This window comes from Falco naumanni, chromosome Z, assembly GCF_017639655.2.
Source record: "Falco naumanni isolate bFalNau1 chromosome Z, bFalNau1.pat, whole genome shotgun sequence".
NCBI lineage: Eukaryota > Metazoa > Chordata > Aves > Falconiformes > Falconidae > Falco > Falco naumanni.
The window spans coordinates 67,675,967-67,691,835 of NC_054080.1; the positions used below are offsets into that span (position 1 = coordinate 67,675,967).

The 15,869-nt window shown below is 46.7% G+C and overlaps 1 protein-coding gene across 2 annotated transcripts; it reads right to left on the reverse strand.

The window, feature by feature from the left end:
* Positions 1–6,912: 6,912 nt before the first annotated feature.
* FST (follistatin) lies at positions 6,913–13,938 on the reverse strand. Of its 2 annotated transcripts, none has more exons than XM_040580344.1 (6): positions 13,652–13,938; positions 11,247–11,438; positions 10,596–10,814; positions 10,004–10,228; positions 8,736–8,966; positions 6,913–8,262 (listed from the first exon to the last, which is right to left on the reverse strand). In XM_040580344.1, coding segments are annotated over exons 1-6 (951 nt in total). In that variant the 5' UTR covers positions 13,734–13,938; the 3' UTR covers positions 6,913–8,260. The 2 variants fall into 2 exon arrangements, with proteins under 2 accessions (XP_040436278.1, XP_040436277.1); XM_040580343.1 differs by having other exon boundaries at positions 6,913–8,019; positions 13,652–13,937.
* Positions 13,939–15,869: the final 1,931 nt, after the last annotated feature.

The window sequence follows — 15,869 nt, forward strand, 5'->3', positions numbered from 1 at the left end:
CCCTTTCTTAACAGCTGTCGTCCCTCTCAGTTCGAGCTTAAAGGTGGGTTCACCACCCCAGTTCCTCGTGTCCTCCCCGTGGTCACGCAGGCAGAACCAAAGTGCACCATGCGGCATGTGCCTGGGGCTCCCTTTCCCTCTGGCTGGAGCACGAGAGGACTGATTTCTTGGGGTGTCCCTGAAAGCCAAGGTGCTGGCCCGTAGGGATGAGGGAGTACAGAGATTTTCTTCAAGGCTTTGTAGCCAAGAAGGCACTTTCTCCACAGTTGGTGGGTCCATATCCAGGCAATGCATTGCTGCCAGGCTGTTAGAATATGACACGAGGGCACTTTGAGTCACCTTCCTCCACATGGCCCATGTGCACAGGACATGCTCTGGATCTTTGGAGACCTCATCATCATCTAGATGACTGTAGATGACTTCCAGTACTGCTAGCACTCTCAGGTACTGGATGCCTTCATCTGCAGTAGTCCACTTTTCTGGGGAGTTCGCAAGACCTTCCTTGAATGGATAACTCACCCTCACACTTGAGAGGAGCCACCTCCAGAGACTGCAAGTTGCTGCCTCTTTTCCAATTCCACTCCTAGTTCCCCAGTTTCTAGCAAGTGATCCCAGCTGCCGGGCTTCCTTGTCTTCCAGTTTCTGACTGTTGGCCCTGTTATCCCAGCACCAGAGCAGCCAGGCAGCAATCCGCTCACCTGGCTGGCAGCTGTCACCTTTCTGCATATCTCAAGGTTCTGATGAGGTCGGGGACCAGATAGTTTCTGCTTCCTGCCTAAATCCTCTCACTCCTCCCTCCAATTCTGTGTCAAAGAACTGGTCTCTTGAGCAAAACTTTCCTCGTCTTCCTCCTCCCTTTCTAATTGATGATATGGACCCGTTGTTCTTCTTGTCCACCGTTCTTTTTTCACTCCTGGGGCAGTTATTGTAGCTGTTGTTTGTGTCCCTATCTCAGCCACGGTGTCCCCAGATGCAGTTTGGGGCCGTGCCTCAACCACAGCCCTCTGAGATTGCTGCACTGGGGCTCGACAGGCACCGGCCGGGCCCCATACGGTGCTGGGAGCTGATGGTTTTCATTGGGGTAGGCAAGGCACCCTTCCACCAGATGGTGTGTCGGTGTGCCAGGGTTACTTGCCTGTTCGGGTGTGAAGTCCCAGGCTATGGGAGATGATAACCATCCTGGGGATCTGCCCAAATCCTTCCACACACCCTGCCACCTCGGGCCGGGCCGCCTCAGGGCACGGTTCAGTATTGCCTCTCCCAGAAGTTGTCTTCTTTTACACCAGGGCGAGACCAAATCCCACAAACCCCATAATATGCCAACAGTACTAGTTAACGGTATTAAACAGCTTGCATAAGGGTGAGCAAGGATCTCAGGAGCCTGCATAACAAACCCATCCACACCAGTCCTGATACAGAGAGAGGGAGATGTATTCCTTCACGTTCTCCACAAGACAGCTCCCACAGCACCGAAAAGCCATCAACGCCAGGGCAAAGCACACAGACATTATTTCTATTAACACGTTCCCAAGCTTAGCAAAACAGAGGTAAGCAGTTCAGCCAACAAACTCTGTGACCCCGCACAGGAGTTTGTCACTTAATAACTACTATAGCTATAGCGCATTTAATATAAATCTGCTGTTGTTGTGCCCCATGTTGAGTGCCAAAAAAGGTGGGTTGACCTCAGCTGGATGCCAGGTGCTCACCAAGCCGCTCTGCAACTCCCCTCCACACCAGAACAGTGTGCAGGGGGGAAATAAGATGAAAAAAACCACTTGTGGGTCAAGATAAAGTCAGTTTAATAAAGCAATAGTGAAGGTCATGCATGCAGAAGCAGAGGAAAACTAATGATGATATTCTCTACTTCCCATCAGCAGGTGATGTTTGGCCACTTCTCAGGAAGCAGGGCTTCGGTACATGTAGCAGTTGCTCTGGAAGACAAACATAATAAATAACAAATGCTCCCCTTCGTCCTCCTTTCTCTTAGCTTTTATATCTGAACAGATGTCATATGTGTGGTGTGGAATATCCCTTTGATCACTTTGGGTCAGCTGTCCTGGCCATGTCCCCTCCCAGGATGGTGCCCACCCCCAGCCTACTGGTGAGGGGGGGAAGGCTGGCGGGACAGCCTTGATGCTGTGCGAGCGCTGCTCAGCAGTAGCCAAAACACCGGTGTGTTATCACCGCCTTTCTGGCTACCAATGCAAAGCACAGCACTGTGAGGGCTGATATGGGGCTCAGCCAGACCCCTTACACCCAGTGTGAACTTCTCTTGTTTCAACTCATGCCTGTTTTCTCTTGTCTGGCTACAGTGCACTGCTATGAAAAGCCTGGCTCTGTTTACATCATGACCTGCTCATAAGTGGGAAAGACTGCTCTGAGCTGCCCCCAAAGCCTTCCCTTATCCAGGGAAAAGCATCTCTATCCCTCAAGCTCCCCTTGCCGGGTGGATGCTCCAACCTCTGAGACTGCTGGGGTCGCTTCTCATCAGTGCCACTTTTGTCTATATTGTCCAAGGATTTGCATAACTGCCTGTCTGACTTTTCTACATGCCTTGCCCTGTGACCTCTTTTAGCAGTGCTTCTAGCTCAGAAATCAAATGGTAGCATGTTTTAGTGTCTTCTAAGTGTTTCTAACAATGGCCACGCACCAACGTCATCCTTGTAGTTCCAGGTGCCTCTTAAAATATGAAATCACTGAAACTTAAAATGAAGAGTACATAACGTGAAGCTCAGCAGAAGATCAATAGGAGTGCTGTTACCTGAATAAGAGCATTCCAAATTGCTAAGGGATCTTGGGAAATACATTAAAACCGTTCTTCTTATGTAAGACTGTATTTTTGCATATACCCATGCTAGAGGGTAAGAATGATTTTTTTAAAAATGCTGCTTTTTGCTATGAACCTCCAACATGCTATGAAAAATAGCTCCAACATTAATTTTTAAATATTTCAAAAGTCTTTAAAACAAGATGACTAAAATTTAGTTTTTGAATGTAAGTGCTGTTGTTTCATTATGATGAGTTCTCAGTATCTGTAGACCTCACTGAAGCACTGGGAGGTTCAGATGCTGTTGCTGAATGGCACTGGTGGAAATTCAAGGGTCTTTTCCCATGCAAATCTACAGTAGACCAGCTTGGTAAACTCATTATCCTGTAGCATATGGGAGGTGTGATTAACTGTTATCAAAGTCCAGAGTTCTTTCTCTGTTTTCTGACATATTAGTGCTCCTCAATCCCATAGTGAAGTTGAACTAATCCATTTAAAGACTAAAAGATAAAGGGAACGTACCTGTAAATTACAGGGAAATGAGCCAGATGTGTGGGTTTAACTCCAAATCTCTGAGCTGAACATTATGGCTTGCACCTTGCTTTCATGTCATATTTCATTGGCCACATTGTTTAGAAGTAATGAATGAATGTGAATTACACAGATGATCCCAAATCAGTGTCAGCAACGTCTAGCCACTAGGGCCCATTATGTGTTTATGAGAAAAAAAAACCAAATATTTTAAAGAGTTAACTTGTGCATACTATTTTTCATATACTACCTGCAAAATTCATGCTGCCATACTGGGTCAGACAGGTCTTTGAATTACAGAAATATCAAACAAAAAATGTAATTGTCTTATCTTCAGGGAGTTATGAGTTTAAAATCTGATACCTTGTGAAACTCTTGGTCTACGTACAAATGTTATGCTTCACCAGAAAGCACAGGATCCTTGTTCTTCAAAGGGATAAGGTACAGATGTTTCTGCGCTGGTGATTCATTGTGTAGTAAAATGTCACTGCCTGGAGAGAAGCACTGCATACTGAAACTTAATTTCACCTGATTCCCATTTGGAGGGAAAGAAGGAAGCAGTTTTATGTCATAAAAAAAAAAAAAAAAAAGAAATGGCAGCTGTTTGAAATTTGCTGAGGGGCTTGGAATGTAGTTTTAGTTGAGGTGTGTTAGCAGGCAGAAAGCAAGCAAAGAGGTAAAAGGTGCAAAAGAGGTCCATGATACTGTTCTTAAGTCTGTTTATTAACAGCTATAAGGAATGCATCTGTGATCAAAATTGTGTACACTCGCTTACATGTATTGCACAGGCAAATGCATTTGGGAACCAGGGCTTTAGAGGCAGTGTTCCTCTCATTCAAATGCCTCAAGCTGGATCTCTTAGAACTAAGCTGATTCTGAAGTGCCAGAGATGGGTTTCCGCTTTCAAACATACGCACTTCACTCTGTGCTACTGTGCCTGCATTTGTGAAGGGAGTTCACAGGCCTGGGATTCAGTACCAAAGTATACCTGTGGTGAACTAGGAGTTTCAGAAATGTAATTTACAGCAAGGGGAATATGTATGCCAGACAATAGAAAACACTGAAGATATTTCTGAAGATTTATTTATTTTCTGGTTTTAGGAGCTTGTGCGAAATGGTTTCAGAAAACACCTTCTTGTTCTTAGGCATCCAGACATCTCTTTCATTTAAACATCCAGCATAGCCTGTGCATTAAGAAAGAAAGTAAAACAAAACCAAATGAAAAACACATACAAAAAGGACAAGAAGTAGAAAAAACTGATTCAGCACCTTCCTTAGACTGAAGGAATTAAGTTCACATTTCTGCTTCCCAGGAAGTTCCCTGTGTCCAAGCCTAGAAGAGAGTATGAAAAAAGGAAAGCCTCTTCTGTTGTAACTATGACTCAGTGCAGAAAAAGATGTGAGATTTGTAATCTTGATTTAAGCAGAGTTAAACATGATTTCATAGCTCAAGGATGGAGGCACTTACCTACTGGGGGAAGGAGGAGGGGAGGCAACCTGGATTCTGGCCCCTGCTTCAAGCACTGTTTATGTATGTTACTCAATTACAAATGCAAAATGTGTAGGCAGCCCCTGGGGCAAGAGCCCAGGACTTCCTCTTCAAAAGGAGCACCTATTAGGGTTGCAAATTATCCTCTCTCCATGAATCTTCCTTCCTTTCCAGTATAGAAGTATGGCTTCAGCAGGTATGACAGACAGTTCTCCAGCCTGAGCTTCACTTTGAGTTGGTGGTGGATGCAGTCTTGGGAGATATGAGAAAGTTATCCTCAGGAAGAGACTGGCAGTGTATCTCCAACTTCATGAACTGCCTTATCTACAAGTATCATATTATGTAAAATGCTGGCAGTCGTGCTGCCACAACCTCTGGACAAGTTTCTGGGAGAATGTCTCTGGGGCTGTTGCGCGTCACTACAAGGTTGGTGTATGTTAGGCATGCTCAGAAGATGTTTACCTCATGAAGACTCTCAGAAGATGCCTCACCTGTACATTATAGGCAGGCTTTGGTGCAAGGTAGGTTTCAAGATTTTCAGCTGACAGGAATAGCAGCAGCAATGGGAAATGCAGTAGCAGAACTTCTATATAATTTTATCAGCCAAACCTGATGTAGATTTTTGTGGCTGTTTTGCATACACATACATGTGTAAATATAGCTTCCTGGCCTTATTGTTGCTTTTTTGAATTTGTCTGTCAGTGACTTTCTCAAAGTTATTTTGTGAACCAGCAGCAGGACATAAAATAAGAACCCAGAAATCCTGCTCTGCTACAGTCTCTCTGTAAGGTATGCACATATATTTAAAATTAAAAGCAGTATTTAATGTTTTGTTGGAAATGAAGTAGCTGGCAACTATCTGAATTTGAGAAAAATCTCTGATACTCTCCACATTCACTATTTTGTCTCTATGTCATTTTCATGTGTTTATTAGTTCCTTGAAAGATTTTCCAATAGGTTCTTTTTCCATCCTTCTCTTCCCCTGGCCCTGTTCTCTTTTATTCTGGGTTCTGTTCCTTCAGCAAACCAAAATCCTGTGCCCTTTGCTCCTTCTGTTATGTACGTCCTTCCAAAGAGACTACTTGTCTAAATGAAGCAACAGGAGGATAAGGACAGGATTTTTTTGCTATTATTTTGAATACAACATTATAAATGTATGGTTGTAGTTTTTATGTATTCACAGATGAAAAAATTAGTTTTACTTTGGATAATGCTAAATAATCCATAACAAATTACAGTAAAAATCATACAAAAGGCTATAGCAGGAACAGCCTTCAAATATGATTTGTATTTAAATAAAATGGGTAAGTCAACTTCTGCTCTCAGGCCTCAGTTCAGCAAAATACTTAAAACACCATTGAATAAGGTGCTTAGGTACATTTTTAAGTTGTATGCAGTATGATAGAGAAATTTTCATAAGTGGGGCCTTACTTGGGAGAACAGCATAACCCAAGTAGCATAAAAGAAGACTTCAGTCCCTGCTGTGCTTATCAAAGTTACCTTTCCTCAGTTCACTGTATTAGTATCCAGTCTTGAAAGTGTGTAGAATCTGAATATTGGTTCACTAAAAAGAACTTCTGAATTAACCTTTCTTTTGGAGGAAAATAATCTCAAAGTAATAATGTGCTCTTTGATGTTTGGTTTTGGGATTTGTTTTTATTTATTTATTTTGTGTTTATTGTTACACATCTTAATTTGGGCAAATAGGCTCTGTTTTGCTTTTTCTGTTGGTCATCTGAAAAGGTGAAACAACTGCAACCCCAGTAACATGGATCTGAAGGTTAGCAAAAAATCAAATGCTAAATCTCCTAGAAATATGGAAGTTAAAGATGTCCAAGAAATGACAGACTTTTTATTTAGAGGGTGGAAAGGGAAACAAAAATGCCAAATCTCTTCTCCTCGATCACTTTACTTGGATTCAAAATTAATTAATACCAATGAACTGGAGACATTGCTCCTGTCTGAAATAAGGGTTTCTTCAATCAATGTCAGTTGAAAGCTTTGGCCTTAACCAATGTGTTTCACCGTTATGCCATGCAGAAGCCTCCTTTCCCCTAACCACCAGTATGTCTTCTCTGCACCAGAAGACCAGTGCCCTTTAGAACCAAAAACTGAGGACTTCCTCTAGGGAAAATTCCATTTTTTATTTTTTCACTCATAATTTATTTACAAATACACATTATAACTTTTATATACATTGCACATTTACATGGTAGAAAAGTACAAAACTATATATTTAAATGAATTTATATTTAACTCGCCATGTTTGAAAATATAAAATTGCATCAGAAAAAAAAGTATTATGAAAAGCAAGAAACTTGAACTGATAAAGCTTTGATATAACTTTTAGCGGCACACTGATTGGGAAAACTTTGAAAGTGGTACTGCAAGACCATCTTAAAGGAAACACCTGATAAAACACTTATGCATGTTACAAAAAAATAAAACAATTAAAATAAAATAAAACCTTTATTCTTATAACAGTTAGCCCTGCAGCTATAAACAACCTTCATAATCCGATTTCTTTGGGTCCGGAATTCGTATAGTACAGTACATACGCTCAGCCCATTGAGATCACTTCAGTACATGATGTGATCAGAAGTAGAGAAAGCGGAAGAAGTTTCCTTAAAGACCGCCTCACTGCACCCTGGAAGTATACTTAAGTCAGTTACAACACCTTTTGGTCAGTCAAGATTCCTTGTAAACAAAAACCCGAGGGATCTTTTATGTACAGAACCGGCAAGAAGAAAATCCAATAAATAAACATAACAGAAACCGACATGCAAGTTTGTTAAAGTGGAAAAGAGTTAACATCAGTGAAACAAGAGAGATGAGATCATGTGGGTAAGCTCTAAGGAATGGACTTTTATAGTTTACAGGAAAAAAGAAAAGCTTTACTTTACAAGCAAGAGACCTCACAATAAATAACACTGCTCTTCCCGTAACGAATAAATTTCTTCAAAAACAAGGTGTACAGTCAACCAGACATTTTATGTATAAATTATAAAACATGACACAGTATAAATAAATGTCTACGAGACTCAACTATATGTATACTTTTTTTCTCCCCAAAATAAATAAGCATACACTTATTTACAGTATGGACATTGGTTTCGTGCCCAATGGCTGTTCCAATAGTGATGGAGGTTTTACCACTCTAGAATGGAAGATATAGGAAAGCTGTAGTCCTGGTCTTCATCTTCCTCTTCATCCTCTGGGTCTTCATTAATGGCTAGATGGGGGAATACAGGGGAGCTGTTGTTTAAATAAGGACAACAACAGCGCAGAAGCAGCTCAGTGCATGTTTTCAAAGCCCTCTGAACAGCCATAATACAGCGTTGCATTTTATGCGACTTGTAGTGAGATGCTCTTTGGCATCTGCTGTTATGCAATAAGGTTTTTTATACATAATCTATGAAGTCATAACTGCAGAAAGTTCTGAAGAATCAATGGCTCAGGTTTTATTGGCAGATTCCTGAAATCAAATAAAAAGCGCTCTTGTGTTCTAGGTTTAACTGCTTTGTGTCCTTCATTCAGAGTTAGTAGAGGCAACTGTGCTAAACCAGATGCCCATGTGCTACCATTAAGCTTGTTCTTTTGGACAGTTAAAGAGTTTATCCGGGTGTTAAAGCAATCAGCGAAGCACACGAGAGCAGACAAAGTAGGAATAAGTCACTAGAATTACACTCCTAGGGCAACCCCTTTCTGACAGAATGACTTGTCCTCAGAATAGCCCCAAGACCCCAACTTGAAGGTCAACTGGTTGTTGGAGATCTATCGCATTTTATAACCAAAGTGTGTGCGTGAGAGATACATACTTATATGACACCTGTACTGTACCTTGAATCTCTAAATCAAGCTTTCTTATGCTTAAAGGTGTACTTCTTCATTACCTAGAGATTGCCTTCAGAAGCTTTAAGTGTCTGCAGAATTAAAAATCTCACTTACAGTTGCAAGATCCAGAGTGCTTTACTTCTAGAAGCACACCCATGGAGCAGGCTGCCTCTTTCATGGCACACTCGCTTGGGTAAGTTGTGTTATCGCTGGCACAGACTGCCTCGTCTGACTTGCTTTCAGGGCATAGCTCATCGCAGAGGGCGCACCGGCCTCTGCCAACCTTAAAATCCCACAAGCATTTCTTCCCAGCACTGCATTGAATGTCTTCACAGGATTTGGCTTCTAAAAATATACACAGGATACTAGAGGTAAGTGAAAAGACAAAGAAAAAAGAAAAGCAAAACCAAACAACCCCAAACTCCCTTTCCCCTGTGAACTGTGAACAGACAAAGCTCCGACACAGTAGATGTGATAATACTTGCTGATTTTGCTCAAGCAAGTAGTCCCTTGGACACTATTGCCTGTCTGTATGTGGGGGAGGAAAGACAGCTGTGCCAGCAGAGTTTGGCCCTGGGAATACAGAATTACATTTGCCTGTTGTACATGACTTTCCTGCTCTGTTTGAAGTAAGTGGAAATTCAGCTCCCCAAATTAGCGATAAGTACAGAATTTGTCAACACATTGAGATTTCTAAATCAATTATTTTTAAACTAGCACACAGAGTAGTTGCTACAAGATTGGAAAAGGAATTCACCTTAACATATGCTAACTTAAAGGAGCCTAAAACTCCCCCAAATTCCCCCAGAAGTTTTGGGTAGCAAAGGCTGCCCTGAAGATGCTTCCTGGTAACACACTTCACTATTGGTCCTTTCTGGAAATCACCGTGCAAAATGTCAGGATGCACAGGGATTATTTGCCTATCTTCACCCACCAACTGTCTCAAAATTCTGCAATATTTCTAAAGAGGAAAAAGTGATCAGATGTTTCCAATTAAGTTAATGCAAGCTTTGCCAAGACCACTTGAAGACAATTGTTTCCAGGAATCCAGATCGACTGAATATCGAGACCTTGTTACACTGTAACCATGTCATCGTCTATTTTATGGCAGCTACTTCTCCATCAGATACTGATGTCGGCGCCCACAGGAATAGCAAGGGAAGAAAGATCAGGCCCTCTACTCCCTCATGCCTTTTGCAATCTTTTCTGAGTCAAAGCTCACCCTGACTCTCCTTTTCCGGGAGGGGAGTCCTAACCCAGGCTGTTGGAAGTCTCTCCTCATCTCCAGCGCTAACTACATCTATCCAGTTGCACACTTAACACTCTGAAACAGCTGACTGAGGAAGTTCCCCCCACCCTTACCCTCCTACCGAGATACCTACTGATGCATTTTCCTTCGTAGGCTAATCCAATGGATCTGCCTAGTAGGCAGGTAGCTTTCCTCAGGTGGCAAGCACTGGCGTAAGTTATGCCGTCATTCCCGCAGAGATACTGTTCAGGGGAGGTAGGCTCTGGGCAAATTCGATTACACATCACACAGTAGGCATTATTAGTTTGGTCAACCACACATGTGGAGCTGCCTGGGCATAAAACATCCCTACAGGTCTCTGTAATAAAGATGGAAACACACAGTGATTAATAGGAGATCCCAGAGCCTCAGCACGGAGTGAATGGGTGGCACAATAAAACAAATTATCAGGTAAAAGCCTTTAGCAGCTTTCCTCATTTAAGGGCCACTGGAGGAAACCTTCCCATCTCAGGGTAGCTGGTGGGACACAAATGCTGCTAGACTATGGGGAACTCCCAGTCCAGCTATGTCCTTGTCTGTTGCTCGTGGTTTAGTTACTGTCTCCCAGCGTTTGGAACATCACTCTGGTTCCTGTGGGGCAGTACATCCAACAGCTCCTCCTCCCTACACTCAAGACACACACCCTTTGGCATTTGAGGGAGATCAGATTAGATTTGCAAACCTACTTTTGCATTTGCCCTGATACTGGACTTCAAGTTCGGGCTGTTCTTTACATCTGGCTTTGAGAAGGGCACACTCGTTCCTGTAGGTTTTCCCATCTAAGCCACACACGGGACCCTTCCAAGTGATATTAGAGCAATCCGGAGCACAAACACACCGAGGTTTGTTCTTCTTGTTCATTTTACATTTCTTCCCGGGTCCACAGTCCACGTTCTCACACGTTTCTGATGGAAGGAAAGAGGCACCGCTTTAGTACCGAGTGGGCAGAACAGACCTGGTGTCAAAACTGCTTAAAGAAAAAAAAGACACCGTGACCCCAGAGCACAGAGAGAAAACAGCTTTCCCCCCTTCCAGGAAACACCACTCGAGGGAAATCTCCCGCGTCAGTCAGGGCCGGGGCAGGGCGGGGGGGACGACGGGGGACGGGGAGAGGAGGTCGGTCCCCTCCTCCCCGCCGTGTGCATGGTGGCCGAGAAGAACTGGGGGTCCCCTCACCGATCCCAGGGCTGCTACGAGGCGCCTCTCAAAGCCCCACCGAGGAAGGGAGCGGGAGGATCGCGCTGCCCCCCTCCAGCCCCTTCCCCGCTCCTCCTCCCCCCGCCCAGCCCCCGCCCGCACCGCGCCTCGGCGAGAGCAGCTCGCCAGCACCCCCTCACCTTTGCACGGGATGCAGTTTGGGGCTCCCCCATTAAAAATCATCCACTTAAAAAGAGTGTTGTCGTTGACGTCCTCTTCCGTCCACGAAGTTGTCAGGCGGCCGGTCTTGCAGCACTCCTCCTTGCTGAGGTCGGTTTTGTAGAGGACCTGGCAGCGGCCGTTCCGCGCCTGCCGGAGCCAGCAGTTCCCAGCTGCGGGGGAGGGGGGGACGGGGACACCCAACCGGGTCAGTGGCAGCCACCAGTGACCCAGACACAACACGTGCGCCTTGCAATGACTTCTACTAGACTGTTTACTTTTATTTGTCCCATTTCATAACCCGCAGCTACTCCGGCCCATTTGGGAGCGCAGTTTAAAAAACCAACAACCAAAACAAAACCCACAAACCATCCAACCAAGCAAAAAAAAAAACCCCAAACCAACCCAACAAACCAAAATGCGCACACCACACCCCCCCAATAAAAGCCAGACCCAACAACCAAGAAACCCCCAAAATCACAAAAGAAAAAACCGAAGGGGGGGGGGGGGGGGGGGGGGGGGGGGAAGAAAGAAAGAAAACACCCGATCAAAACAGGACGAGGCAGTTTTCGGAGGTATTTATTCCATATGTAGAGCAGAAGGAGCACTGCCGGCACGTGACAGCTACTTGAAAAGGGTGTGCATTTAAAAGGGAATAAAAAGAAAATCGCGCTTGCAAATTCCATCCTCCTCCCCCTGCCCTCTCCTCCTCACCGCGGCTGCACAGCAGCATTGTTTTAGTGCCGCACAGTTTCAGTCCCAGCCCATTTTGCAATCTGCACGAACTGGGAACATTTGCTGTTAGCGAAGTCTTTCGAAATCTCCACATTTTGCTGCTTCTATTGACAAATGTCTTTCCTTCACTAAAATAAGTCAGCAGAGCTCCAAAAAAGTGCGCAAAGTACATAAAATGCAAGGCACATAGGTCCCTTGTAGCAAAAGGAGGTCCCTACGGAGTTTTACAAATCGATCAAGCTGGAAAAGTTATAGGTGCCGTCTCTCCCGCAAGCATTTCAGAGGAAAGTACACTGTCCTGAAACCGGATAGAGTGGGTTTTGTTGGTATTACTTTTTGTCCGTCCCCGTCCCCCCCACCGTCGTCGTCGTCGTCGTCCCCCCCCCCTTTTTTTTTTTTTACTAGTTTCCCTGTTATTTGTGGAGTCAAGCCAAGAACATTAGCCCAGGCAACTCCCCCTTCTTTAGCTGGAGAGTTTTGGTTGGGATGAGTCTCTCGTGAATAACCAATGTGACTTCTCCAGAAACTCAATACCAATTGATTCTGGTGCTAATCCAGCCAGGGCTCGATCCTGCCTCCTTACTCCGATGGGAATGTACCACAGCGAGGGGTCAGGATCGGCCAACCGGGATGTCGCTGGGCACGGGGGAAAATATACTTCTTCCCCCCCAATCCCCACCCCACCCCCCACCCCGCTAAAAATCATTGAGCAAACAACGCCCTTAAAAAAAAAAAAAAAAAAAAGAAAGTTTCGCGACTTACAGTTCTCTACATTAAATTAACTTATGCTCTATCTCGGTAGTGGGGGAGAAAAAGAAAAAGAAAAAGAAAAAAAAAAGGAAAGAAATTGTAAAACAAGCAATGGTAAGACATCCAGGTGGTGGCTGGAACACGGTCAAGATAAGGGAAAAAAGCCCCCAAAATAAAAATCAATATTCCCTTGTGTCTAAAGAGGGCTCTTAAGAGTTGTCAATTTCAGGGTCGGGTTTGTTTTGTTCGCATGGGAAAAAAAAACCCACCCCAACTTATTTGAGCATATTCTTCAGTGCAGGAGAATTTATAACATTAATACTTATTCACACACACACACACACACAAAAAGAAAAAAATAAAAAAAGAAAAAAAAGGAAAACAAAACCAAAACACACCACCAACCAAACACAAAGGAGGGGGGAGGAGGAAATCCCAATATTAAGGGAATGTCCGGAAAATGACCACTTGTTGGTTTCTAAAAATGTCAGCTGTAATCGCGGGGCTCCCCATCACCACCTCTCTCTCCGTCAGGCTGGCGAGATAAAAATCTGAGCTAAATTACCAACAAACTTTGAGCACTCACTCGGGAGCCGAGACAGGGAAAGTTCCCTCGCGATGCTGCTCTTCATTCATGCTGCATAACAGCAATAAATACCAAGAATCATCCTCATCTGTCCTCTGCGCCTATGCAGAGCAGTGCGAAGATCCGACCAAAAAGGAACCTAAGTGACACCTCTGCACCTCGGTACAGAGCAGCCCCATGCCCACATTAACTTCTGTCCTGTTGGACCTTGGAGAGAGGCGTTTAACACCACAAGCAAACTAAACCGTGCCCGAAAGACAGAAAACAATAGTAATAATAAAGAAAAATATCTGCGAATAAACAGTCTGGTCTTACCCTGCACTGTGTGATCTTCCATGAAGTGGCACAGAAACATCAGGAGTAAGAGCATGCCCGGGTGGATTCTCTGATTTAACATCCTCAGTATAGCAGGGAGTGAGAGAGACACAGAAACAGCGTGAGGGGGAGTAGGGAGAGGGAGCGAGCACTAGCCAGCCTCCTTATGATCGCTCTATTGAATGAACGTCAGGCTGTGAATGCAGTCTCTCTTTAAATCTATACGGGGGTCCTAGCTGTCTGCGGTGGGCGGTCTCCTAATGTGTGTGTGTGTCTGCTCGGGGGTGGGGAGATTTAAAAAGTTCAGTGTGAATCAGGTGACATTTTCCACCTTCTGGAAACCCTCTCCAATAATCCGCTCTAGGTGCACGCACACACAGGCGCGCACCGGCGCGCACCCGCGCAGCCCCACAGCCCCACGCCCGCCCTGCGCGGCGGAGGCGACGGGGCCGCCGGCTCAGCTCAGCAGCGGCGGGCAGCGCGAGCCCCGGCCGCCGCGCCCGCGGAGCCGCCCGCGCCCGCGCCAGCGGAGAGACCCGCGGGGGCTGGAGGAGACCCGCGGGGGCTGGGCAGCCCCGGTCCCCCCGACGGCGCGGAGCCGGGCGCGGAGCGGCGGCTGCCCGCCCGGGGCCGCGAGCGCGGGGCGCAGCCGTCCCCCCGCTGAAGCGGCCGCTAAGCATGAACACCGCTCCGCGCACCGCCGGCGGGCGGGAGGCGGCTGGCCAGCTCGCCCGGCGGGGCTCGGCCCGAAGGAACCCCAAACCCCCACCGACCCACCCCAAACCTAAAAAGAAAGGCACACGAAAGACAGAAGGACCAGATAAAAGTTTAATACCTAGGGCTGCGCCCAAGTGACAGCCTTTTCACTGGGAGCCCGGGAGGACGAGACGGGAATGGGGGCGATGTAGGCGGTCTCCTCTCAGAATCAGGGAAGATTGCAACATCGATAATGAACTTCTAGGGCACTAGTTTATTAAGCACAGTCTGGCATTATTCTCCCCTTAGAGAAGTTGGCGGTGTCTTATTTATAACATTTTTTGGCACCGCTGAATGAAACTGAGTAGGCGATATTTCCTTTTATACAAAACGATTACTTAACGGAAAATGGTATTGTTTATTCAAAAGCTGCCTTTTTAATTTCGATTCTTTCGCTTTTCTGAGCCACCAAAGCACAACAGACTGCGAAGTATGCAGACAGGAATGCCCGGACAGTGCCGGGTCAGGGGCCGGTGCGCCGCGGCCGCCCGTGCCCTCCGCCCGGCCCTCCCCGCACCCCTCCTCCCGCTCCCGCCCGCCCCCTCCCCACAACTGCAAATAACTCAGCGATAACAGATTTTTTTCCACCAACTGCAGGAGATAGTGCTAATCTTTTAATAAAAGATCCCATTACAATGGGATCTGTCTGGACAGACTATAATAGATTCAGAAATACAGCCGTGCTAATATTAGAAGACAGTTGTTTGGGTGCCTCAGACCGGGCCCTGGTCCTGCTTTGAAAGTGGGCATGAATCACAATGTCCCTCGGTACCACCTGCGGTCACACGCATTAAGCAGCAGGCTGGTAAATGATTGACCTCGCTGCATTTTTTTGTTTTTGTTATTATTATTATGATCATCGTCCTGAGCAGCGCCCGGGCATTTTGAGCACTTCAGAACCTCCAGGACTCCACATCCTTTTTAATCTTTCCCCAAATTGGTGCCACTCTCCCTCCGCCCCCCGCCCCCCCCCCCCCCCCCCCCCCGCGGCCTCCGCGCTCGCCCGAGCTGTAGCAATGCGGGGGTGCGTAGTGCCCTCTAACGGCAGACGGCGCTAACAGCCGGCGGCGGAGCCCCTCACTCCCGAGCCGCAGACGAAGGGACGGCTCCAGCCCTGCCTCTCCCCGCACGGAGGGGCCGGGCCCTGGGCGCAGGGTGCGCAGAGGCCCCGCGGACCCCCGGCCCCAGCGGTGCGGGGCAGCGCCTGCCGGCTGCGGCGGCAGCGAGCGGGGGCGGCGAGCCGCGGGCGCATAGGACAGATCGCGGAGCCGCCGCGGCGGGGGGCGGCCTGGCCGCCCTCGCCGCCCCTCCCGGGCGCCCCGATCCCGGGGCCGTTCCCCGGGTCGCCCCGCGGGACTCCGGCCGCGGCCGCGGCGCACCGCCGGTGCGCGCCTCGGGGGGGCAGCGCCCCCCCCAGCCTCCCCGCGGGGAGCGCCGGGCCCAGCCGCCTCTCACCCGAGCC